Genomic DNA, 26769 nt, shown 5'->3' with positions numbered 1-26769 from the left:
ACCTTTCATAACCACAGACCGTAAGCCGTAGCCGGGCTCCTTTTTTCCTTTTCCTTATTCTCTTCTTTGTTCTGGTGTCTCGTTAGCGAAAGCCAACTCAACCTCTATATGTCTCCTCTGTTCCTTCTGTCCCCGGCTTTGTCGCTCATATCAAAATGGGCTGACAGGACAGACTGAAAGCTTGCGCTGATGTCTTCGCACGACATTCCCACCGACGCAGCAGCCGTGACGCGGGAAAAAGTGTCTCCAGCCTTCCTTCTGCATCTCCCGATCTGTCTGTCTCCGTGTCTCCTTTCATCTTTTCCCTCTTCTCTCCCAGGCCCTTCTCTCTCTCACTCTCTCTGTCTATGTCGCTCTGTCTCTATCGCTTGCCGTCTTTCTCGCTCACATATCTGTCACATTGACAACAGGGCCTCAACATTCTCTCTCCTTGTTTTCTCTCTCTGGCAGTGATGGCTGCCTCTTCAAAAGTCAGTCTCTCTCATTGTCACCATGCATGGTGAAGCAGTAAAGAACAAGGAATAAAAATCTCCCGCACATGACACAGAGCATACCCCCACTGCCCCCGCTGTTTTGAAGAGGTGTGAGACAGGACCTGATACTCTTGTTGTGTCTGTAAAGTTGGCACTCAGGTATACAAATTCTCCATTTCAGTATTATATAGCAAAGGAAAAAGAGAAATAAAATGGCTTTGGATGCTTGATGGTTCTTGTTTCTTCTGAATTCTTTTTAGAATCCTCTCCTAGCTGAGCGAACGAGGGGTACCTTTTAGTGTATCTCCAGAAGGACACACTTTAGGGTATAAGACGAACCGTTTTTTCATGCTTATGAACTTGTCGGTATAGTACACTCATGGTATATGTGTGTGTGTATGTGAGTAAGGGCCAGCGAGATCCATTGTGCCATAGTGGCGGATTTATGACGCTGGGGGAGTGTGTTTATTATCTCACAACCAGTGCACTGCCTCCGATAGGGCAATTCATCCTCTTTCAAGGCCCTGTCCTGTTTTTTTTGTTGTCTCTTTCACTTCCTCTCTTTCTCTCTCTGTCTCTCTCTCTATCTCTCTGCTCAGGTCTTGTAAGATCAATCATGTTAACTGCACGAGAGGAAGGCATGAAGCTTATTACCTGCATGAGGGCGGAGTCAGCTACTGACTCCGCCCTCACTTGTGGTTGTTAGCTCGTTTTCGAAGCACTAATTTCATTAATATTGTATGATAAATTATGTTGTTGTTATGTGTGATGTCATACTTTGCAGTAGAGGATAATGACTCGTGAAAGTAGACACTTTTTTATTGTGGCTTTATTGTATACAATTTTTAATCGCACTATTAATGCTATCGGCCAGAAGCGGGCTCAGCTAAACACAAAGTCACAATACTCTACATACTGATTAATCTTATAATAGTCTTGTGATAAACAATTTTTGTCAATTGATTGAAATTATTCTATACAATATTACAGAATGGAATGCCAGTGTACTGTAAAGGGTTAAAAAGAAGTCACACCCCTTTGCTGTATCCATCCATCTCATTTAACTTTGTGCTCCTCCTTCCTTGGGTGTAAGTGGCAGAGATGAGCAGACTTGCCAAATCGTGTTTTTGGATTAGAAGCTGGAGCAGATTAAATTTCAAAGCTCGGGCAGTGTACAAGGGACATAAAGTGAACATGACATGGGTGACGTTTTTTTTCCCCTGTGTCAGTGCAGTTCACCTCATCATTTCTCAGCATTAGGAACCCCAGAGCAGGCCACAGCCATTACAGGACTAGTTTAGGGAAACACAAGAAAATTGAAAGCCAGAATGAAACAAAAAAAAAGGATGCATTATGGTGTCTATGTTGATGTGTATAGAATATTGGAGAAAGAAGAATGCAGGTTGAATGACTGACTAGAAAACACACATATTCCATATTCAGTAATATTCCATATAAGAGAAAAAACAGACACACAGAAAAAAAGAGATTTATGAAAGTCATTGTGTGCAGGTGTGTATGAGACAGGGAGAGATGAGAAGGAGAAGCTGGAATAAGCAATATTAATGTTTCAGGCAGAGATCTGATTTGATGTGTCTGTCCCTATTGTCAGTGGATGCTTTAGCCGGCTCGTTTAATATTTCCTGCTTTCTAATCAGTCAACTTCAATCGGCTGTGTCCATGAGGCGGTGATTCAATGTAGTCCCTCCGCCCACCTCCCCACCAGCACATCACCCCCCAGGCTTGAAAGAGTGTGTGTGTGTGTGTGTGTGTGTGTGTGTGTGGAGGGGGGTCTTTCCCCTCTCACCTCCCCTACTCCCCTCCGTTCCTTTCTGCCTCCTTAATACAATGTTTACAAGCCGGCGCATTGTCCTCGACATATTTCAAAGTCCTAAGTGCCCAAGGCGCTTCACTGACAAATCAAATAATGGCAAAATCATTTATTTCCTCCTGCCTGAGCCAAACTGTGTATATATATGTGTGTGTGTGTGTGTGTGTGTGTGTGTGTGTGTGTGTGTGAGAGAGAGAGAGAGAGAGAGAGAGAGAGAGAGAGACAGAGAGAGACAGAGAGAGACAGACAGGGACACAGAGGGAACGTAGAAGCATAGAGGGTATGAACGACTGGATGAGCACATCCATGAGAATGATTACTTCAATAAAAAAATTATAACCCAAATCTGCTTAGCCGAGGTACTTTTGGACAGTAATTGTTTCAAATACAGCATGGCCCTGGGCTGCCAGGATTGAGTGGCACAGAGGGCACGGCTGAGCAGCAGCAAAGCACCACTTTTTTTTTTTTTCATCTGCACATGATTAAAACTGTGATTTGTGTTGCTTTGTGGACTTTTGTCTCAGCTGTCCTTTAAAAATGCCCATTTGGGTTTCAAAGCGAGGCACCTCAGAGACTTGGTCTCAAGCACAAATGAGCATTGATGAACAAGGGACAAAAGTAGGCTCTTAAAAATGCTCCGAGAGCCCCTGTCTGTCTAAAATGTGATAGACTTCTTTTACAGCTAGTCCGTATTCTACTGTATAAAAAGCATCTGTTTTCTACTTTGGCCTTACATTGTTGGTGAATTGTCATATTTACAGCTCTGATCTTTTATTTCCTTCTTTTTGCAGTAAGAACCCGTTACAGAAGGATCTCAGCACAGCGCCCGGCACACCCAAGGTAAGGATGATCTTTTTGGTCCGAACGCCGTTAACGGCAATAAGAGCTCTTCTCCATTCTATTAGGCCAAACGAAGAGCCCCACTTAGCTATGAGAGAGGAATTATGGAATTATGCTCCTTTATTTCCTGCAGTAATGTACTTATGGAAAAGTGAGAGCTTACGATGGTTTCCTGCTGGGCCTCATTAACAATCATATGGTAACTATGCCAGTGAGGGTTTATTGTTCCACTCAGTCTTAATAGGAAGCGAGGGGATTGCGCTAGCCTTATTGCTCGAATCTGAATTTTGTTTGATATTTCTAAAACTACTCTTCATATCTATCAATATGTCATTGGCATGGTAAGGAAATGGAGAGAAAAGGGAAACAGAGAAGGTGAGATAAAGGAGAAAAAGAAGGAGAGATATGACATTTCCTATCACTGGAGTCTTGCCAAATATGCAGGCTCGCTTGGCACAGAAGTCTGCTCTTATCGCTGACTTCTGTAAAAGAGATTTGTTGGTTCACATGTCATACGTGAATGATTAGATAGGGCTTTTAATATCAACTTAAACTAACATCAAGTCATACATGTAAAACTGACACTTTGAGCTCACTGAGCTCTATTTTTAACTGTATCTCTCTTCAAATGCCAGCTCAGAGAAAGCCCTCATCCAAAGGAAGGAACCTTTAAACAGTGCAATGATTTTGATCGATGGGGCTTGTAAAAGCGATTCACATCATTATTCCAGGCTGGATGAGACCCATGCCTGCGGCGGAGGGAAATGAGGTTCCGACCTGTGCTTATGCAAAATCGGGAAGCTCCAAAAAAATGGGCAAGGAAGTGGGAGAGAGGTAGAGTGCAGACGTGACTGAGCATTCCACAGCTAGCATTTAATATTCCTCAGCGGTGTGTGGAAAATGAAGAGGCCAACTGGGACTGGGGGTCCATGCTTGCTGACGGATCTGGCCTGGCATGCGAGTTCTAAAGGGGATTAACCCCGATCTGGCCCGATCTGCTTTTCACACTCCTCTTGAGCGCCCATTGCCATAGCGACTCCATGCCAGCTCAGGCTGGCACTAATCCAGTGAGTCAGAGGCCAATTCCATTGCCAAATTCCTCTTTTCCCATCGGCCTGAAAGGAACGACTCCAATTGGTCTAAAAGCAAAACAGCAACCTGTGTCATCTACAAATGTCATTATTTTCGATTATTTTTCTATTCCTGCACAACTAGCCGCGGACAATTAAAAATTTCTATATTGTGAAGCAGCTGTTCCATTTCTCATGCTCAATATACCGCGCAGCCACATAAATGCTTTACACACACATCTACACGCACACATTCATTCTCTCTCGTTCTCTGTCTCCCTCTCTTCCAATATTCCCTAAGCTCCAAAGGCTTTGAGTTGGCAAATAAATTGTTTCCTGACCTTGCAATTCAAAAGCATAAGAAGCCATGCATAATGTCTAATTTACTGTCCCCGTGGAGCGAGCCTGCCATTTTTCACATATTAATATTAGATTACAGTTGTCACCCACTAAAGCCACTACCCCTCCTCTCACTTTGATTAATTGGAGAGGATTGTAAATACAAATATTTTATAGCAGGCTCATAAAAGGCAAGCCAGAGATCAAGACTCCTAGTAAAAAAAGCCGGGTTTGTGCCTCTGCCCTCCTACAGCCATAAGACAAATCAAATCTTTTCCCTCTAGCTTTTTCTTTTTTTCTTTTTTTTTTTTTCTCCCAGAGACTTGTAATGAAAACAGACCAAGTGTATCCTATGATTCTATCTTGTATGGTGTCTTTATAGCCTTCTGGCAAACCTAAACCGAGTGCCCTTAAACGGGTTCTATAGCATGCAGCGGTCCGTCAGAAATGATGAACAGGGCTGTGGGTGACATATTTATCCTGTTGGATGACGGCAGACTGTTCATCTCTCACTGTCTCTTTCTTTCCTCAGTCTCTCCTGTTGTCAGTGCACATCAAGCGTGAGGGAGAGTCTCCAGTAATCTCACCACTGTCCTCCGATGACCCGCACCATTCTGACAGATACCAGGTGAGCCAGGCGTAGAACCTCAACCACACACACACACACACACACACACAAGCACTGCTCAAAGAATCCCAATGCCATACACACCTGAAGCAGGGCTTTTTTTTCCACACACATGCATATTTGAACCCTTTTATTTAAGTTAGATTTAAAGCCTTCAGGGAAAGCTTAAGATAGCGAATGACAACTGCTCCTTACCAAAACAAAAGCAAAGATCTTGTCGATTATAGTGCAATTAAGTGCAATGTCAAAGTAAGGATAGATTAGATATATATATATATATATATGAGCCGTTGTGTATACATGCGCTTTGGCATTTCCTCTTCTCATAATATCCTCCATCTTATCCCTGAATGGATCTGACTGCTAGCCACATTAACAGGGACAGAGATCTCCTCTCCCAATCTCCAGCTGCAGATTTGCTCAGGCCATAATGTGTGCCCTGCTCTAATATGTAATCATGCATGGTTTAACCCGGGGGCTAATCTCCACTGGCCTCCACACACCATCCCAACACTCCGATGTCCTTGAAATGTTTGCTACTTTGCCTTCTTCTCTGGAGTCTTGGCTGAATGGAATCAGGTCTCACCTCAACTGTCTCTCGGGCTTGGGAGGATCTTCTCTGTTCAGACCGTCATGTCGGTTCAAAGAAGTCTAATATCCAGTGCCCAGATATAAATCAGGCCTTTTCATAAAGTTGAAATTATAAAGCCTAAGTATATACTTTCGACTTTGATGTATAAAACTCGTCTTTTTACTGTAAGGCCTACTTTTAAACCAGAATTCGCATTAAACCAATCTACAGACGCATATGATTAATGTCACAGAGACTTATATGTAAATCACATATTTAAACATGTATGCAACAGATCATTATGATTATACCTCATTTTAAACTAGATTGAAAAAAAAATAGCTGAGACATAGCTATGATGCGAAAAAGCAACTAATTCGGCACTAAATCATTTTATTTCTGTATGTATCAGGTTTCCAATAATTATAAATATAACTTATAAAAACTATAAAAAAACATAATGCTGGTGTTTTAAATATTATAATTGCATAATTATTTTAATAGCATTTTCTTTTATATTAAGATATTACTGTTAAAGAGTGAATGTGTATGAATGTATAGAGGATGATGATAATGATGATATAATAATTGTTATATTATGTATTAATATACCAATTATTATAATACTAATATTATAACAATTCTATTTTTAATAATAATAATAATAATAATAATTATTATTATTATTATTATTACTATTACTATTATTATTATTATTATTATTATATATTATTGTAATCCAAATTTTAATAATTATCCTTGAATTAATGAAACTCTGCATAATCATTTTAATAGTATGTTCCTCTGTATTAAGATATTACTTTGAAGGATTAAACATTTACGCATGTAAAGATGATGATGATGATGATGATGATTATTAAAATAGTTATTTTGAGAGTTTATCATCCCCATGCACATACATTTTTATAGCTTTATTATATTATATTTTATTATATTATATTATTACACTTAAATTCATGAATCACTATTGGCCTTTGCGAACCCCTATCAGACGTTGACTCTGTCTCCCCCCAGCGGCGTGCGCCGAAACAGCAGCCGTGCGTCGCTTGACCTTTCGCCAGCGGTGACGCGCGTCGATCACGTGACTCGGGCCAAAATGGCGCTCGCTTGTAGGGCCGACTAGCTCGTTACTATAGTAATGTTTTCCCAATCCTTTCCCATCCGTTTTTTCAATCGAAAATGCGGGCCTTCGCGGGCTTGTGAAGAAAGACACGCACCTCGTTGTTTATCCAGCGACATGCGTTTGGCGGGTTTCAGTGTGTTCTCGCGGAGGCGGTAGACATGGAAGAGGAGGTGAAAACAAGTGGCAAAAGAGAAGTAGGTGTTCGAGTGTTGTTGTTTTTGGGGGGGTTTGAATGTGTTGCACAATCCGGCGGCATCTGGCAGAATTCGCTTCAATGCGCGTGAGCTGAGTGTTTCCACAGGAAGTTTGCAGTCTGAGTTCTAACTGCTGTGCTTTCTTTCTTTCTTTCTTTTCCTCCCTTGTTCCCTTGCAGACATTTCTGCGCGTGCGGGCGAACAGACAAACACGACTGAATGGTAGGTAGATGTTTTCATCCTCACCTCAAATCCCTCCTGATTCCATCCATCCTGGTTTGTCCAACTAATGATGCAGGTCCTATTAGTCCACATGAGCTTCCTAGACTCTTAATTACTTCATGCCAAGTGAGGACCAATTTTCATTTGGAAGTTTATTGAACTGTAGTTTGAGATCAATTAGAAATAAGAGCCAATCCATCACAGGATCCCGGGAATTTATCTTTTAACGGGTTTGAATAAGGAAATGTTTTCGGGGAATCTCTGGGGTTTGTGGCGTCTTCACACATCCCACATTACCATCAATGTGTAATTGCAACGTATTCAAAAGAAGGGGAAAAAAAATAAAGCCATAATCACCTGGTTGTGCAAAGTAATCCTTTTCATACGTCAGTGAAATAATTGTAGCTATGAATTCTAGATCTTTCACGTCTGATGGGACAGTGAGACGCCGAGGCACGGAAACGGAATTTAGAATGGCGTTCAAAGGTACGTCGAGAACAAATAGCGGAAAAGTGAGCGCAATTGCCAAGAACCAAGAACGGGACGTCCCTCCAAAAAAAAAAAAAAAAAAAAGGACGAGGCCAAAACCATTTCAACAACGGCAAATTCGACATGCACTCATATTCTCAGCGTGTCCTGGCTATGATGCTCGTACTCAGAAAAGAATAGTCGTTTTCTCAGTAGACGTTATCATACACCATTCAGTTTATTTGTAGCTATTATTTAAAGAATTATAGTATCGATAGGAACGAGACGAACATGCGTCCAAGCCAATCATCAGGAGAGACGTGTTTGGAGAAATCGCCCAAAGAGTAGATGGCCTTTACGATGGTGTTCAACCGATTGAAGAAACAGCACCACAGCGGCGTCACCAAAGACAAGGACGTCTCTTCAAAGTGTGTCAAAGGACGAGACAAAAACGTACAAGCACACCAATATTTCAGATTTTCAGCATGTCCCTTCTATGACTGTCTTTGTACCAGTGAAATTCGAATTATTTGATCCTTACGTCTGATTCGACACGAAGAGACGATCAAGCGTCCATTATAAAGGCCGTCATCAAGAAATAAGGAGAAATGAGGACCACAGTGACGTCACGAGGAACAGGATATTCCCCAAAAATGTAAAAAAAAAAAAAACGAGCCAGAAACTTGTATGTACAGCATTTATTTTTTTAGCTCAGAGGCTCTGACGCTTTTTCTCAGGGGGGAAAAAAGTAGTTCTCAATATCCATTATCATACAACAATGAAATGCTTTACGTCTGATGGGATGCCAAGAGACGGCCAAGCGTCCCCGGTATCTGACTTGTTGAAAGCAAATGATCAGGAGACAGGGGTGTGAAAAAAATGTCCAAAACAGGCACTTTGAACATCATTCCAAAGGCCATAATAAAGAAACGGGGCAAAATAAGGACCACAGTGATGCCACCAGGAAACAGGACGTATAAAAAGGCGACGCAGAAACGTACCTGCTCAGGTGCTAATGTGCCCGATATATGACAGCAATTTTTTTTTTATAGTTTCACCATGTCTGGGCTATGACTCTCTCGCACACACACACACACACACACACACACACACACACACACACACACACACACATACAAAAAAAAGAGATGTACTAAATCACTCCAGAACGTGTCGCAAAACACGGCTGCGGAGACGTTAATGCAGGTGTGTCAGATGCTAAAGAACCCATGATGAAGCATGGTGGTGGAAGCATAGTGGAGCTTCGTTTCTGCTCCCAGAGCCTTCTAGCACAACAACAGTGTCCCAAAGCGAACATCCGGATCAAGTAATGGCTTAAATTTGATGAATGACCAGGCCAGAGCCCGAATCCGAATCCACATAAAAATCAGTGGGGCGCCATGCATTTCGAAAACCCATTACAGTTTGATGGACTCTTATGCAAAAAGTGCTACAACAGAAGTATAGATTGAGGGGGGTGCGCATACTTCTGCAACAAAGTCTATGTAGAGATTTCTTTACAATTTTCACTAAATTCCCTGCTTTATTGGTATACGTTGTAATTAGACATTGATAATGGAGATGCAGATTTTTTTTTCTTTACATTTTTTGATCTTTTTTTATTTTTTGGATCTCTTTTAAACACAGTTAATGATGTCTTTAATCCACATTGTGCATGGTTTTACTGCGCTTTGATCAGTATTTGAAACTTTATTCCATCGTCTTCCCTCGAGCGTAAATTGAAACATGTCCGGGTTTTTATATCAGTGCAGCAGTGATTTTAGGCCGAGCCGGTCAGGTCTTGTTCACGTTTCTGTGCAGTTCCCTTGTCTGTAGCGCCTGCCCTAGCAGAGGATCTCTTTAACCCTTCGCTTCTTGATATGTCAACAGTCGGTGACCTCTGCTGGCGCAGGCGTTACGGCAAGGATGTGCCCCGAGATGTGCCCCTAGCTTCCTACTGCCTACACGACGGTGAGAATTCCCCCAAATCCCACACACTTCCTCCTAGGCAGGCGGCGTAGCGGCTAATGGAGCTGTCTTTATTTAAACCGTGGCCCCTTGTGCCGTATTTCACCTCTCGCCTGAGACACTGGCTGGGAAAACTCCTGCCCTTCCTAATTAATCTGCCTCTTTTGCTTCCTGTTTAATGATGCCCAGCGGCCCCCTCTATTACCGTCCGCCGCGAGATTGAGACGCAGACCATATCTTGCTCATCTCTCTCATACACACGCGCGCGCACACACACTCGCACACCCTCCCCCTGAAGTTATCACACATGCTCCCTTTTTTTCTTTTTTCTCTCCCCTCAAGTCTCCCTCAGCCTCTCTGGCAATCACAGCCACCTAAAAATTAATGTCCCCGCTTGCCATTTGCAGTTAAGAAAAAGCGACAGAGACTTACGGCGCAATGGGCTCTGTTCTGCTACGTTAAATTTCTAATTACACGCGCACTGGTAGAGGAAACCCCCCCCCCGGAAATACACACACACCACTCTTTTTCTTTCTGCATGCATCACACAGATGAGTGGCATACGAGGGTATCGGGGTCTACTACACCTCGGAGGTTCTCGGCCCTTCAGCATAGCGCGTTCAGTCTCGTTCTCTGTTGAACAGATTTGAGTAGGGATTTGTTCATGTATGTATGAAGAGCCCAGCTTGGCCTCTTTGTCGGTTCTGAAATGTCAATGTTCCTTGTCATAAATCAACTGTCCATGTGTCTCATGATTCTTTCTTGTGTTAATAGTATAAGTCTCAATGATTAGTAAAAGCACATGATGATACTTTATCATGTCGCTTTGGCGCTACTCACCCCCTCCATTCTGTCTTCCCTTCTGTCTCCCGCAGCTCGGATCGGCAAGCTGAAGCGGCGGAAGCCGGAAGATGGACAGGTATGTCCGCTGTGCAGCGCTCCGCTGGAAGGAACAGTTGAGGAAATGAATAGGCATGTGGAAGAGTGTCTGTTAAAGGTAGCCTCTCAAACCTGGGCTTTCCAGAGCCTCAGAATCTCTAGAGTTCACCCTGTCTCTTCCTTGCCTGCTCCTTTCCCTGGACTGCAAATATATTAAGACATACACACACACACACACACAAGTGGCAAGCATTAAGTCTGATGACATGACAGTGTCCAGGGGAAGCCGTACGGCCATCACTCTTCTCTAAAAAGGCGTCTCCTACTTTCTCATGTAGAATATCTGATCGGCTTGGCGAGGTTGGCTTCCTGAACCCACTTTTGAGTATTTCTAAGACAACGAAGTGGGGCAGGTGTGTTTCGGTTGCTTCGTTGTGTTTTTAATATCGAGTGGTTCAGGATGCAGCACCTACCCATCCATTTCTTTCTAATTCTAATCCAGTAGCATTACTAATGCACTCTTGGTGGTGGGATTTGCACGTGTTTCACCTCACTTTAGATGCAATAGATTTTAGTAGTATGTAGAAGTAGATGCGCGCTAATAGACCGTGAGTGTGCAGCTATAGAGGTAAGAATGCTAGTAAAAGCTTAGAGGAATGCAAGAGCGTAGAGCAGTGTTGATTCAGCGTGAGTTTGGTGTGCGAGCGTTTTCTTACGGCTTTGTTTCCTCAGAGGGAGGGCGGCATGGAGGACGACCAAGCCGAAGCGGAAGGCGAGAATGGCACCCGTTTCGAAGAGTACGAGTGGTGTGGCCAGAAGAGGATCCGAGCCACCTCTCTGCTGGAGGGAGGCTTTAGAGGTAAGAACGTGAACATTTACGAGAAAAAGAATCCATTCCAAAAAAAAAATTAGTCAGTCACCGCTGCCAAGTTCACTAAAGCTTGACTGGAGACCCAAAAAAAAAAAAATATTCTAAATGACTAATGCAACTTGCACAGCAGTAAAGGTGGAGGTGGAATTCCATTAAAGATCAGCTCTGAGCCCTTTCCTGTTTGCAGTGGGAAAGGATGAGGTCAGACAGGAGTCTCCCTTGACTATGTTGTTTGCGGATGATATTGTGATTTGTGGTGAGAGTAGTGAGCAGGTTGAGAAGATCCTGGAGAGGTGGAGGTACGCACTGGAGAAAAGGGGGATGAAAGCCAGTAGGAGTAAGACAGAGTACATGTGTGTAAATGAGAGGGAGGACAGTGGAGTGGTGCGGTTGCTGGTAGAGGAGGTGGAGAAAGTGGAGGAATTAAAGGTACCTGGGGTCAACAGTGCAAAGTAATGGAGAGTGTGTTAGAGAAGTGAAGAAAAGAGTGCAGGCAGGGTGGAGTGGGTGGAGAAGAGTGATGGCAGGATGATGACGGATGATCCGCTGTAGCGACCCCTAACGACGACTAATGCAATTTGCCGTTGTATTGCCTTCGAATGCAAAGATTTTGCTTTGGTCAGTAGGACATTCAGTTCATTTATTTGGTCTGCATTTTAAACATTTTAAGTTGTTAAGCACTGTAAAGAACCGGCGCAAGCAGCGCATTTGACCCACACAGCACCGTGGGAGAGAAATGTGCCAGTGACCTGCAGTCCACTTGCCGCTATGCAATTATAACTCCCAGCCTGCCTCCGCTCACCTGGGAAAAGAAGTCTCGCACACTTTCTCGCAGTCTGTAGTGGCAAGCTTTTAGAAAAGTTTTTCAAGAATTCAGCTTAGTTTATTAAATAAATAAAAAAATCACCACATCTGATGAGTTTCTAACTCGGCGTGCTGCTCTTATTCCTTAAGAGGTCGTTTGTTCAGTATAGTGTTTCGAGTAGTCTGAATGCTAACTCCGTGTTCAGTGCTTCGCGTAACGCTTTTTAAACATGCACAGCTTAGTTACGGTGCATGGATTTGCGCTTTGTTTACTTCAGCATCTAAAACCCCAATACTGCTTTATCCTCACGGACACACTTGGTGAGGAGCTTCTCCTCCTCCTCAGGGGCCTTTTGTAAACTTCAGTGCTCTTAACGGAGGCAAGATGCTTCGATCGCGAGTGGAAGAAACCGAATAACAAAGCTGTGAGCATGGATAGATGGGGGAAAACAGCTTAGCTTTTTCTCTTAGTCCCAGCTAAACAGCCAGTGTGGCCGAATCAATTTGGAATGTGACCAGCTCGGGGGTCCGCGCCGGAGATTTTCAGACTTTGAAACGACGACGATGGAGAGCCAGAATCATGCCGCGAGAGAGCTCACCGGCCTCCAGAGCACTTGAAAGCCTCCCGTATTTATCTTGAAAGCGCTCAGCTAAAGTCCTCAGGCGGCCAGCAAGCCCAAGTGGCGGAATCCCTCCAGCCCCCCCAGAGAGAAAAACGGGGAGAAGAGAAAGCAGATAGAGGGGAAAGAAGAGAGCCATCAATGGGATAAGAGGCCTCTTAGCTCTGAACCTCCAGCTCCGATGTCTCTATCTCTCAGAAGGTGTAGGAAGAAAGCCGAAGGGAAGCACTTTCAACTGAACAAAAGGTGAAAGAGAGGAAAGAAATCGAAGCGGATCAGTTTTGGACGCTGGAGCTCCAGGCCTCCTGTGTCCAGGCTTAGGAGAGCTGTAAGGCTGATGAACAGATAGAGACTAGCCACAGTGGACAGAGGGATAGATGTGGTGAGAGAGATAGAGATTTAGTGCAAAGCACATGGGACGATTTAAGCCTTTGTAAATTATTTCTTTAAAGATGGACTTTGTAAACCCCCTCTTTTTTTTCTTCTTCTTCTAGTGGGACATGCTAAATGCCATTCTGATTAGGTGAACTTTGACCTCTGCTCCAAACAGAAATAGGGTGACTTGTGAGCAAGGCTGTGTTATTTTTAGTTTGTTTTTTGTAGTTGGCTTCTTGTCATCTCCTGCTGTGGCATATGTAGATTAGCATGGCATGTTAGCCAGGACATATGTAGATTAGGATGTAATATTCATTTCAGTCAGGGGATCACAGAGAAGCAGCACGTTTTATGCATTGTACACATGCCATTTATGATGTTGCGCCACTGACATTTGGCCTGTATCTATGTGTGGGCAGCAAGACTAGTTTTTTTTTTTTTGTAGGGCTCCAGAACTTGCCCCTGTGCTAGAAGTAGACTGCGCTAACCAGTAAAGCTACATGTTATGTGTGGCTGAGATGTTTTATTGATTGGGTGTGTGTTGACTGGGTGGAAGGAGGACACTCTCCCTGGGGGGGGAACAGGCAGAGAGACGGTGCAGCACCGTGCATAATGCGGCTGAAAGGCAGTTAGAGCGCCACTGACCTTTTCAGCACAGATTAGATTGCCTGCCAGGTCCAGTTAGCAGCAAGCCAGCAACTCTTCCAACACCTCTCAGGTACAAAGGCGTTTGCATTGGCAAATTTTAAATTTGTATATGTGCACCTGAATGGAAGTGGTGGAAATTCAAAGCCGAGTGGTTGTTAAGTGAAGTGGCTATAGAATTATTATTTACATTTTTTTTTTTTTTTTTTTTTACCTCAGCACAAAATGCCCTCCGTTAATCCTTATTTTATGAATGTATTTTATGTCGTCTGAACACATTGTGCTTATTAAAAACCTTGTGCTTGATGGGGAAATAGTGCTGGGTTTTGGGTGCAATTTTTATATGTGGGAATGGACGGGTTTTGTTCGTACCAAAGGTCGTCATAAAAAATAAACTGATTTGCTAATGTATTTTATACACTCAACAAATGCAGTTTAACACGCACAGTGTGTGACTGTGCGCTTAACTTCAATCATAACCTTGCAGCAGAAGCTTAGATTGTCCTGTCATCGTGAAGATGCAAGTATTGCGTATTGGCGTAAACGCACATTCGTACATTGGCGTTCATGGCATTTGGCAGACGCCCTTATCCAGAGCGACCAGTTGAGGAATGGTGTGGCTGGGATTTGAACTCATGACCTTCAAATCCATAAGTCTGATGCCTCTACCACTAAGCTACCACCTCCCCAATACATTAGTATTGTCTTGAACATCTCTCATGTGCTCGCTTCTACACTGTTTTGCATCAGTGTCCTCATCCCAGTTATTTTGTTTACAGGCTGTTTGAAAGGTCTACCACTTAGCTATTTATGCGTGATAATGTTTTACAAACAATGGTTGAAGTGAAGCAAAAACACCACTGAAGATTCCCTCTGGATTGGTATTCCTTCCTTGAAATGGCTCCTTCCTTGCATTAGTACCATCCATGCACGATCCACAGCTTAATCAATTGATTGAATTAACAAAGAATTTTTGTTTTGCTCCTTATGGCTTGCCACGTCCTCCCCAGGCCTTGTAATCATTAGTGGTCAGGACAATCTATTCATTTGGCTGTTTTCCCCTTTCCGCTTGTACTCGTTCCCACATCTTCGCAGCGAATTAACGATTCAGCGTCTTTTGCCAGTTAATCCGGGATGGTGGGTAGGAGGGCGGAGATATATGCAGTATAGCCGGTCATAGTTTTAGGTCTAGTCAAGGTTTCTTACCGTTTGGCTGTCTCCTTCAACCTATGGTTTTGGAAAAGGGAGATTTATAATACTAAGGCATTGCTCACGTACACTAGCACAGCCATAGGGGCCAAATAAAACTTAAAAGCTTCCTTTTATTTGCTTACTAAAAACCGTCACCAGGTTGTTAGAAGAGGGAAAACAAAAGGGAGCGCTTGCAGCACGTTTTTATCCCCTCTTTGGTCCATTGGGTTCCCTTTAGAGAGCTATAGAGGGAGGGGGGGTTGTGTGCCTTACTCCTGCCACTCTTTACTTTCATTTCCCCAACACCGCAGAATGGAGATCACTCCAACATCACTCAGTGGGATGAGAGGAGGCAGCAGTCCCGTCTCTCCCCCCCCAAACTCTCACACTCAACACACACACACACAAAGCGTCTTTGCACCTTTTGAACCTGTCAGGATGTTCTGGGAGCGTCCTTATCTTAACTGGAGCTGAAGGCGACGTCTGGAGTTTGTGTGCGCTCATCACCAGGTTTATAGAGGTGCCAGTCAGGTGCTGCGCTCCACTGCACCAGGCTTCTCTCTGTGACTGGTACCTCACTTCATCTGGGACACTGGCGAGTGAAGCCACAGCCTTGTCGCCTTCGATCAGCGTGCAGCTGGGGCTTTTAATTGATGTTGCTCTGGCCTCTATAATGAGACCGGACTGAAAGTGGACATGGAGACATTGTATGTTAGAAGCTATACGGCAAGGCTTATATAGTATATATTGCAGTGAGGTTAAAAATTCTGAATATTTCACAGATAAAATTAGCTGATGTGATTTAAAATAAAACAAGGCAAACGTTAATGTTTGTTCAGACAGGGTGTTATTGATATGTTGTTCGATGTAAACATGAATGTTAGTATTTGTAGCCAAAAACAAACAGGTCAACAAAGTGAAAATGATACATTAGATCGTCTGAAAGCAAAACTAACATTGTGCTCAGGAGATTGCAATTCCCAGGTAAACAAGTTCGTGCTGAAGTTTGTTTGGTGGCCGCTTGTGATTAAAATCAAGAAAACATTTCAGCAGATGTTGAAAGTGTTGCATTTGTGAGGATAATATCAACCGACGCAAATCACCATCAAAACAAACCACGTCTGTGTTTATAACAGGAACAGGCTTTGCCATGTGCAGCACAAAAGAGAGCCATGACAGCGATGCTGACCTGGACGTGGACGGAGACGACACGCTGGAGTACGGCAAAGCACAGTATCCTTCCTTAACCTCGCTCAACTACATTCATGGAATTAAGTGTTTACTGATATAAACTGAATGGCTGTGGGCTGATTTCCTTAACCTAGCGTTTGCAGGTACACCGAAGCAGATATCATTCCCTGTTCCGGCGAAGACCAAGGGGAGACCAAAGAACGCGAGGCACTCCGTGGAGCCGTTTTAAAGTACTTCTTTGACCATTGTTGTTCTCCCCTTGAAATTTGACTATTTTCCAAGCGCAATTTTTTGATTGTGTTTTATTTTTTTGTTTTGGCTCAGTGGAGGCATGCCATCCAACAGGATAACACCGGAGTTCTCTAAGTGGGCTAGCGACGGTAAGTAGCACGTTGAAGTGTCCCTCGTTTTATGATACTTTATTTCGTTGTAGACTGTGTTCCGTGGTGTATTTAAAACCGAATCATTTCTATATGACTTTTTCTCTAGTCCAATATGATTGTCTGTGTCTGCAGAAATGCCGTCCACCAGCAACGGTGAGAGCAGCAAGCAGGAGGCCAGTTCCGCGTCGACATCCACCGTGCCCAGGACCTGCAAAAACAGTGAGATTGAAAAGTAAGTACACACACACACACACACACACTCATGGACAGTTCTTCCCCTTTGAGCCTTCCCAGTAGCTCATGTATTGGGATAAAATGAGTTTGTGTTAGAGGTGATGGGTCATAAATGATGCATTTTATGTGCTAGTCTCTCTAGCGCAGCCTCGTTCAAAGGGAGGAGCTCATGCTATTGATCTCAGGCAGCTGAGCCTTGTCCCATCTACCAAGATACCCTGAGAATGCTAATGCGACACTTTTTTCAGTGCTTGTACACTGGCAGTTAGTAGTTGTAGTGAAGCGCGAAGTAATGGAGGAAACTAAAGGTGAGCGAGGGAGCCCAGGGATGCACGAGACCAGGTTATGGAAGCGTTTGTGGCAATGTGCAGCATTTAGTACCTTCCCAACTTCTTGCCCAGAACTGTAGATGTGCAGCATGTAAGGTAGTAACTGAACCGACTATGGACTTGAGTTTGGATCGGACATTAGCCACAGATTACCATCGAGATACTGAAAGGGCCTAGGTGGGCTAGAAGGGTGCCCAGAGCAGAAGATGAATTTGAATAACCTGGCTGGTGTGAAAAGGCCGGCCCCTTTAATTCCCTCATCTCCACGTCCTCATCCATATTCCTTGACAACTGCACCCGCAAAACAATGCTAGTGGCGGAGAGCGCCACCCCCTCTGCATGGGTAATTGGGTTCAGCACAGCTCTTTTTGTATGTGTTTATAAGTGTCTATAAATGTTGTTTGGTATTTTTTTTGTCATCCATTTTTTACTTTTATAAATCTAATATATTTGCTGCTCTACTAATATTTTTTCTAAATATGCTCATTTATTGTCTAACATTTATAATTTACTTTATCCAGAGCGACTTACATTCATTTAATTCCTACAACTGGGCAGCTATGGGGTTAAGGGCCTTGCTCAGGGGCCCAGGAATGGCAGATTGGTGTGGCTGGGATTGAACTCATGATTTTTGGATCCAATGTCTTAACCAATAAGCTACAGCCTCCCCCATGCTTGTGATATTTTGAGGCTTGTTTGTTAAGAAACGGCCAACATTTCAATCTTTAAGTTTGGTCGCACAGCTTATAGATGTAAAGCAAAGTGCACAGCAATAATACGCATTACAGCACATATGGGGCATCCGGTCATTTTCATACCAAAAACACGCTTGGGCTTTTCACACTCATTTGCAGATTTGCCACTTAACGCATAATTGCAAAATTCCTTCCGTTCTGCAGCTCGTAGAAGGAGGCCTTGTAGTCAAAGCCTTGTAGAGGCTTATATTAGATTGCTGAGCCATCCTTATATCCACAGCATTTTTTTCCCACATAAATTGGTATTCTTTCCTTTCATTTTGTTCATACAAAAGAATTTTTGTATGCACAAAATGTATTTTTGTATGCTTTTTTTTATTTATTTTTATTTAAAACTCCCTTGTTCCGAGTGCTCTTCTCACGGGAGAGCTGTCTAGTGCGGCTGAATCAATCTGCCGTGCGTGGCTGCCCATCTCCGAGCCCCATATTAAATATCAGAACTGAGAACTGGTGAATAGGCAGGGTAAAGCTCGCACAATTGATTCTTCCATCAGTGCACTGGAAGCACGTCCCTCCCTAGTGTGTGTGTAAGAGTGTGTGTGTGTGTGAGCGAGAGAAAGGGAATGGGTTTATCTGACGCACATCTTCCGTGACAGTTGCAGAGTGCATGTTTAACCATGTTTGCCTTTTGGGAAGGAGCTGTTGAAGTTATGTATTTTGGAGCGAAATTGCATTTCATGCATGTTCAATGTGACGGACAATATCTGGAAATGAATGAGTCAACGAGCGCCACCGCAATGACTGTTCTCCCTTTTGTGTGAGTGGGGAGGGTGGGGGTGGGGAGAGACTGTGTGGGTATGTGAGTGGGAGGATGAAGATGGACAGAACACTTCCTAAGTGGTACAGCAGAAGTGTGACAGGTTAGATTGATTCATCACCGTTTCCACAAAGACCCTCTTGCTCTCTTTTTCGCGCACACAACAGCCAGACATTTAAGCTAGACCGAGCATGTGTGTTTGGGGGAAGCATTAAGTATTTTAGCCTGCTGGAGTATGAATAACTGAAGCTGTTTGAAGTTAAGCAAGAGGAGGAAGCAGAGAGCAGCCCTCCTGCTGTAACCTTTCTCTATTAGCTTAGCACATAGCTCCAGACACACACACACACACACACACACACACACACACACAGGCAGGCACGTGTTTATTTAATATCTCCCACAATATTTCTTTATGGCTGCGCCTCGTCCCCATCTATCTATCTCCATGACAGTGAGCATCCCTACACGGTGCTACCTCTGTCTCAGCACGCCAGCTGTTACACCATATCACATTATGGAAGGAGCAGCGCACACAACTCTGATGATGATGTCATTAATCAGCCACTGAGATGTTTTAAGCTGTGGGCGGGGGGGTTGTAGTTGGTGTTTTTTTTTGTATCTGTGATAGAACTGATGATATACCTAGATTGAGATTAATTCAAAAACATTGCACCGATTAAACGCTAGCGATCACGTTTTTGACAATTATTATTATTTTTTTTTCTTTGCTGCAAGAGTCGACCTCAAAGCCCCGAATTCAAACATGTGGCCATGCGGTGATGTTATTTCCAATTTCCTAAAGTGAAGGGCTTTAATCTGAGTGCACTTTAAAGATGCCAGACAAGTAGCTGAATGATTCCTCTCCAGCAGAGAACGCAAAGAAACAACCCCCCACCTCCCCCGCAATGTTTTGTGAGACGCATGTGTTTCAATCTGCAATGAAAATGAGATTTGTCGAGTTTAGTTACAGTGATTCATTGTGAATGGTTAAGAGAGGGAGAGGAGAACTGCGCACGCTTTTTCCAAGGTGGGATTGTCTCGATGTGAAAGCGTGTGTCATGATTAGGGGTCAGACAGGGATTTGTGATCAATTCTACGCCTGCAGTGTCTCAGATTTATACAAGTCGCCTGTTACTGCATTAAATGCAAACTCCTTCTCTTAGGCTTCAGAATGCTTCACACAATGTCCCAGTAGGGAGGTGTTGGCATCATTGGGTCTGTATTGTGTAAAATGTTAACCTCGTTTAGTACAGTCTAAGGCTTTAGAAGTCCAGTTGAGTCCATTTCACACATGCACTTCTTAGAGGTAACCTTCAGGGCTATGCAGAGTCCCTGGACATACTACTGTACGAGTTGAACTAAAGGCCTTTTCTAATACTTACTTTTTTTTTCTGCTGTTTTCTATAACAAAAAAAAAAACCAGGCTTTTATGGTTATTTTTATGTGAATGCATGTTGCCCTGAGGTGCCCTGACCAGTTCATTTCTTGCTTTGAGTTTCATTTATTGGGCTCTGAATCCATCATGACCCTCACCTGGACAAGGCATCACCTAAACGTGGACAACTGTATGAAATGAATGAATAATGTGCGAATACTGCGTTTCTTTCAAAACGATAAAGCTGCTATTGCTTTCTTGAGATTGAGGCTCCCGCTTATTTCCCAAGACCACACCATGGTGTTTATCCTCCGTACACCAAATTGGAGCAACTCTGTAGCTCTGCAATAAGGGTATTGTCTGTAAAGTAGCTGTTTAATATCTCTGTCCAATCCCCATGTTGCAGTGCGATTACCTGCCGGGGGGACTATTTCCTGCCTTTGCGAGTGAGCTCATCCTGACCTGTGTATCGGGCGTGTCCCTGCACTTACAAGAACGCTGAGCTCAGTGCTCTATCTACCGCACCTCTCTGCGCACATAAACAAGGATTAAACCCTTTTATTACCCGGAGGAATTAAATAACTTTTCAAATGTGGTTTTCAATAAATCTCAGCCAGATGAATATTCATGGTGTTGTGGCCTTGTGTGAGAGGGTTTGCACTTTATTGCTGGAAAGTTCCGAGTGGCGCGAGCGGAGTGCGCCGCAGCGATTTACGAAGCCGTTAAAGAAAACGGTGGGCGCGAAGTGCAGCTCATACACCCGGGCCCCTATCGGCTTTATAAGCAAGCACGCTAATCAAGGCTAAATGCTTTTTTACAAGCTGCCCACCAGTAAGAAGAGATTTTAAAGCTTTATGGTCCCTGTGCTGATTGTAGATTAGTGAGTAGCTGACCGTCGGTCTGTCCGGCCTGCCAGACGTACAGCTGGCTCTCCTTGCTCAAGGTCTGTGTCCTGCCTTTGTGACTTTTAAGACTGATCCAGGCACATGCTGAGACTCTGAAAACTTTATAACCTGCGCTTTCAATATGGATTACAGCACCGAAGGCATTGCACGAGTTTACCTCAGTCACCTCAGTACCATGACAACACATTAAGTCCGCTTCAGATATAGCCATTTTTATGTATGTGGTTCTTTGTCGAATTGGTTATAACTCAATCTAAAGGGGACCCCAATGATTCCTTCCACCACTGTAAGCATCACTCTTTCCATTTTGCCTTGAAGCATAGCTGCAGTCCATATTTGTCCCCCTCCCCCCTTTCCTTCCTTCCCCTGATTTACATCCTGTATACCATGTTTGTGTGGAAGGTAGACAAGTCCTCATTGAGGCCCGGCGCTGGCTTGTAATAAATGGCGCTATTGGAAAAGGCGGCGGAACGGAACAGGCACTAATCGGAGGGAGAGTGCCGGGGAGAACGCCAGCGCGATCAATACCGTAGATCAGCGCTCCATCTGGCTGGAAAATGAGCGGATCACCATAAACATCCCACCAAGCAAGGCGTCGCCCAATCAATGGCACCCATATCGATTTAGTTATTGCGAGTTCATATGCTACGGACAGTGTTAAATGTACATTCACCAGCCCACGGGCATTCATCAGTGGATGAGTAGTGAGCGCTTGAGATGGAGAGATAGAGGGGGAGAGAGAAGTAGTGGATTAAGACACTGCATTACCATGTGAGCATATAGTGATGATGCAGTTCTACAGGATTTAAGAATATTCTGAATGATTAGAGAGAGGCAAAATGGACAGCATTAAGTTTGTGCTTTTTTTTTGTGTGTAAAGTCGTTTTTAATTTTTTTTTATTTTTATTAAATAAATTGTTTACATGTTTGACTCTTGTTGTTCGTACAGATAATTAGCAGCTTCACTTCTACCTAATGATACTTAATGAGAAATGGACATTTTTTTACATTTCCATTATATTTTTACTCCCACAGAATCACAGAAGATTCCACAGGCACCACACTGGACGCCCTGAAGGCTCGCATCCGAGAACTGGAGAAGCAGATCCTCAGAGGAGACCGATACAAGTGTCTGATCTGCATGGTATGAATACATTTTATACAAGACATTGTATTACTAACCTATGCCAAAGTGAGAAATGAATGCAAACTGATTTGTATATCTTGGTCATGATTCTTAAGGCTACAGTGACTCTGTAAAAGTCATCTGTACAGAGATATTGGCAAGATAAAGATTTTTAGCCTCAGAGGGTTGCTGTAAAACCCGGCCAAATATATTATACTCTGGCACTCTGAGTGTTTGTCCTCTCTTCTTTCTTTCTTTCTTTTCTATTCTTTCCTGGTTGCATTTTTTCATTTTCATAGATTCTGCTTTCATACACTATCAGGACAGGGTGCATATTGATAAGTTCAAGTGCCTGAGTGGTGCTGATGCGATTTGCCATCATCCCTGGCCTTCACTCATTGTTCTGAATAAGCCATTTCCATTCATGCTTTACAGTTCTTCAGTACTCTAGCCAGATACTTGCATCTTTAATGACTTGCACTGCAGGTTTGCAGTGGATGTCTGCTGCCACCTGCTGCTCAGGTTCACTTAAGCAGACCTCCCTGTTTGTTCCACTTCTTTGATCACTGTCCAAGTGATGATGGGCTGCGGTTTACTAGTAACGAATAAATGTGCTTAGAGTCATTCTGGTAATTATCTATTCAGACCCTGAATTGTTGCTTGCTTCTGTGTTCTTGGGTGGGACATGCACAAAATCAGAACGCTACTATATATGCTTTAGAATACTACTACGTTGTTTATGCTAGCATTCTAATGTTTTTAATTAGGTATAAAGCCTTTTTTTATTTTTATTAACAGTCTAATTTCTTTTGCAGGACTCCTACACAGCGCCCCTCACCTCTATCCAGTGTTGGCATGTCCACTGTGAAGAATGCTGGCTTAGGACTCTGGTGAGAATCTCCCATCTTGCGTACACTTCTGGTTACCTTAGCAACACACACACCCTAGCCGTAACACGTGTTCTTCTATCACCATTGATTTCACTTTCAGAATGAGGAAAATGAATAGTGAACCCGTGCTGAATAATGTTGCTGGTTGTCTGATTGATGGAACTCATTAATTTGGCTCGGGCACCCACACATTGCATCTCTCTATGCTCTAAGCTGTTTGCAGCATCTCCTCTCAGGAGTCCATCAGTGTGTTCCGCTGCTCCACGAGGAAGCAATTAATAAATGCTTCCCAGCCACAGCCTTTTTTCCAATATACATTGTATTAAATCAGCCCTTTCCTGCCTGCTCTGCTCTCAATGCCCTCGGTGTCCACTACACTGATGAAAGGAAGGGGTGAGGGGTTAGAGAAGAGCGTGTGCGGTGAGCCCACTCCGCCCGCCGAGGCTTGTTACTAATGCAGGCATTAAAACCGTTGCCTTAAGGCTGCAATAAAAGGCAGCACGCCGGGGCTCCTCGCATCTCGATCAAAGCGAGTGTGTGTAATTTGGTTACAGACAGGGCTAACCGAGGAACCCGCACCTCACACATACTCGTTAAATACAGGTAACCCCTGCCTAGCTAGAACAAAGTAACCAAATGAAACTTGCAGCACCCTGTGGTTCCGGGGAAAGGCAGTCGAATCAGGTTTAGCTGGAACTGCAATCCAGAATGAGGTATTTGACCGTGGCACTGTGCAAGTAGCCTGGCATTTTGATCTCAGTTTATCAGAGCACTACATAAACTGGAAGTAGTGCAACAGTTGGAATGTACAAAACTGCACAAAACAATAAAGGAATAAAAGAAAGTGCAGTGTTGAATCAAGGATGGATGATTGCCTCATATTACACACAGGCACAAATCCTTTTTATGCGCTTGAAAGTCGAGTGAGAGTGGGAGGTTGGCATGCACTGCTTCCAGACACCTGTGTTTGCTCACAGCTGTGTGTTCTCGTGTCTGAGCTAGAACGCCTGCTCAGCCTCTACTCGACTGATCTTGTCGATGTGAACCCTCTGTCCATGGCACTGATGTGTGAAGGCACTGTTTGGATGCTGGAAGTCGTGGTCTAGAGATTATATAGAGATTCCTAACGCTAGTGTGTGGACATGAGTCCGTCCCCAGCTACGTAAATTGGCGATGCAGAACAGTTGGCAGTCTTTTTGTTTGACACGTGGAAATATCGCACTCAGCTGGTCGTCCTAACGTGCCTTAGCGTGCTCTTTAAACTCGACTCACGCCGTCTTTATTAGTGCTGAAGACTTCGGCTGACTCGGCCTCCTTTTTTCTGAAGCTTCAACTGAAGTATGTGCATGTGATCTCCCCTGCTGTGCTTTCTTCACTGCCTGCCATTTATGGGTAATGGCTGAGGTTCTAAGTGCCAGGTTATATGGTGTGTGCCTTCTCTTATACATTGTATTGCCAATAGTTTGCAGGCTCCTGGTCATAAGTACGGTTTGTGCTTTTTGAGCGTCACACTCCAAATTTCCTCCACTCTTCTGGGAAGATGTTTCACTAGATTTTTGAGTGTGCTTGTAGATGTTTTTGTTTATCGGCCACAAGGGTGTTAGTGAAGTCAGGTACTGATGTAGGGTGAGGAGGCCTGGGGTGCAGTCAGTGTTCCAAATTTATCCCAAAGGTGTCCAGTAGGGATGAGATCAGATCTCTATAGCAGGCCATTCGAGATCTTCCTCTCCAAACCAAGTATATCTTCATGCAGCTGGCTTTGTGCACAGGTGCATTGCCATGCTGGAACAGGTTCGGGTTTTACGAGCTCACGTGAACGCAAAATTTAATTCTACAGTGTATTAAAGAGAATATGTGGATTTCCTGTGAATCTTTCCATCTACATTGCATCATTGAATATGTAGCAGCCTCATGTAGGCAACCAACTGACCGTTTTCTCTCTTTTTCTTTAACAGGGAAACAAGAAACTGTGTCCACAGTGCAACACCATCACGTCGCCAGGGGACCTCCGACGCGTGTATTTGTGAACGAGCCACCACCAGCGTCCAGATTCTTCCCCTGTTTTTGCTTTTTTATTTTTGTCTATTCTGTTCTGGTGGATTTCAGTTTCCTTTTCCAGACTGAGAGTCTAGTGCCGATATTAGCGAGGAGCATCTGATGTAGCAGCAAACTGCACAGGGACTTGTAAGGACTATGTATAGACTCGGAACTTCCCTGTGAGTGAGAAGCTCCTCCCACTTCTTGCCCAGCCTCTGACTCTAATCCCCCCACCCCCGCCCCTTTGTGGTGCTCCATGTTCCGGTGCAGGTTCATAACGCTGCTGCCCACTTCCCTGCTTCGCTTTGACACATGCCTCTGTCCGTTATGATGGAGTGTGTGTTCGTGTGTGTCTGTGTGTGCATGTTGGATGGATCTCTCTCTCTCTCTCTCTCTCTCTCTCTCTCTCTCTCTCTCTCTCTCAGCAAGTCCACTGAACTAGTCTTCAGCTGGTACAGCCCTACATCCCGGCAGGGACAAAAAAAAAAAAAAAAATAGTTTAGCCTCCACCCTTCCGTCACTTTCATTCCTTTCTTCGAAGTGTCATTGTGTTTTTTCTCTTCCACCCACACACAATTTTCACTTCTTTTGTGGTGTTCTAGTGACGTCAACCAAATTCAACGAACCAGTTCAAGCACATGTATTATAGTCTTGTATGTTTACGGTGTTGTGAGTTAATGACATAGAGAACACACTCGTATACACACGCATAACATGCGCACACACTAGAAAAAAAAACCAAAATAAAAAATAAAAAAAACGACACACACGAGTATATATTGCTAAAGTCCAGTTTTAGTTGGGGTCAGGGTCGGGTGGGTGAGGGGAGGGGCTGATGTTTCAGTCTTTGTGGAAAAAGAAATCCCTCTGTATTTTTAAACGGGTGTTGTTGTCTTGAGGTTGAAGTTGTATTTCATTGTACAGGAAGAAATTTAATAATATTAATAATGAAGTACTCAAACTAGGCTTTAAAGGTTTAGGCTGTACGTTTTTTTGTTGTTGTTTTTTTTTCCCCCAACTCTGATATACGATATAAAATGTAGATTCAAATCTAAAGCTCAACTTTTTTTTTTCTTTGCCTTTTTAAAATATTGGAAATATTGGACTGATTTTAATTTACTCTTAACCACCCTGATGACAACAAAATCATTTGAATGAGGAATAAACAACTTTATCATTGTCATTTGGTGTAAGTTTGACACCTTTCCAGAATGGGTCTATGTGAATGTAAAAAAACAAAACAAAAAGAAAAACAATCTTTGGACACCCTTGTTTGTTTAGGATATGTTCTGACCATTCTGTCCCATTGTGGAAGACAGTGATGCGTTTTTTTTTCTTTCTTCCTGCAAGAAGGCTCAAACAGGACCGGATGATTGACCGATGGCTTAGTCCCTACACTCTGTCCAGGAGTGAGATGGTGAACTTTTGTATTTGCATATGCAACTGCATATTTTGTGATTTTTTTTTTTTCTTTTTCTTTTCTTTCCTATATTGGTATAATCAAAGGGGAAAAGAATTTAAGAAAAAAAAAAGCAAATTGCTGATCCCAGTCCTGCAATAAATGATCAAATGTTGCAACAATTTTTTTTTCATTTGCACCATTAGCTGAGAGATTAATGGCTATCTCCTTCAATTCTGTAAATAAACCAGTTTT

At 43.4% G+C, this 26769-nt stretch overlaps 1 protein-coding gene across 8 annotated transcripts in view; it reads left to right on the top strand.

Moving 5' to 3' along the window:
* Positions 1 to 26298, top strand: part of rnf220a (ring finger protein 220a) — a 114666-nt gene extending 88368 nt beyond the window's left edge. The window contains exons 4-16 of one of the 8 annotated variants that reach the window (XM_046851735.1): positions 3096 to 3144; positions 5086 to 5181; positions 7270 to 7312; positions 9671 to 9751; positions 10624 to 10667; positions 11360 to 11486; positions 16270 to 16366; positions 16465 to 16554; positions 16649 to 16704; positions 16840 to 16939; positions 22098 to 22206; positions 23004 to 23078; positions 25034 to 26298. In XM_046851735.1, coding sequence (XP_046707691.1) covers positions 3096 to 3144; positions 5086 to 5181; positions 7270 to 7312; positions 9671 to 9751; positions 10624 to 10667; positions 11360 to 11486; positions 16270 to 16366; positions 16465 to 16554; positions 16649 to 16704; positions 16840 to 16939; positions 22098 to 22206; positions 23004 to 23078; positions 25034 to 25105 — 1039 coding nt within the window. In that variant the 3' untranslated portion in view covers positions 25106 to 26298. Of the gene's footprint in view, positions 1 to 3095; positions 3145 to 5085; positions 5182 to 6842; positions 7091 to 7269; positions 7313 to 9670; positions 9752 to 10623; positions 10746 to 11359; positions 11487 to 16269; positions 16367 to 16464; positions 16555 to 16648; positions 16705 to 16839; positions 16940 to 22097; positions 22207 to 23003; positions 23079 to 25033 lie in introns of those variants that run through there. The other 7 variants (XM_046851733.1, XM_046851734.1, XM_046851739.1 and 4 more) reach the window with 7 other exon arrangements.
* The last annotated feature ends 471 nt before the right edge of the window (positions 26299 to 26769 follow it).

Source organism: Silurus meridionalis, chromosome 6 (genome assembly GCF_014805685.1).
Source record: "Silurus meridionalis isolate SWU-2019-XX chromosome 6, ASM1480568v1, whole genome shotgun sequence".
Taxonomy (NCBI): Eukaryota; Metazoa; Chordata; class Actinopteri; order Siluriformes; family Siluridae; genus Silurus; species Silurus meridionalis.
This window is presented reverse-complemented; position numbering and strand designations above follow the sequence as displayed.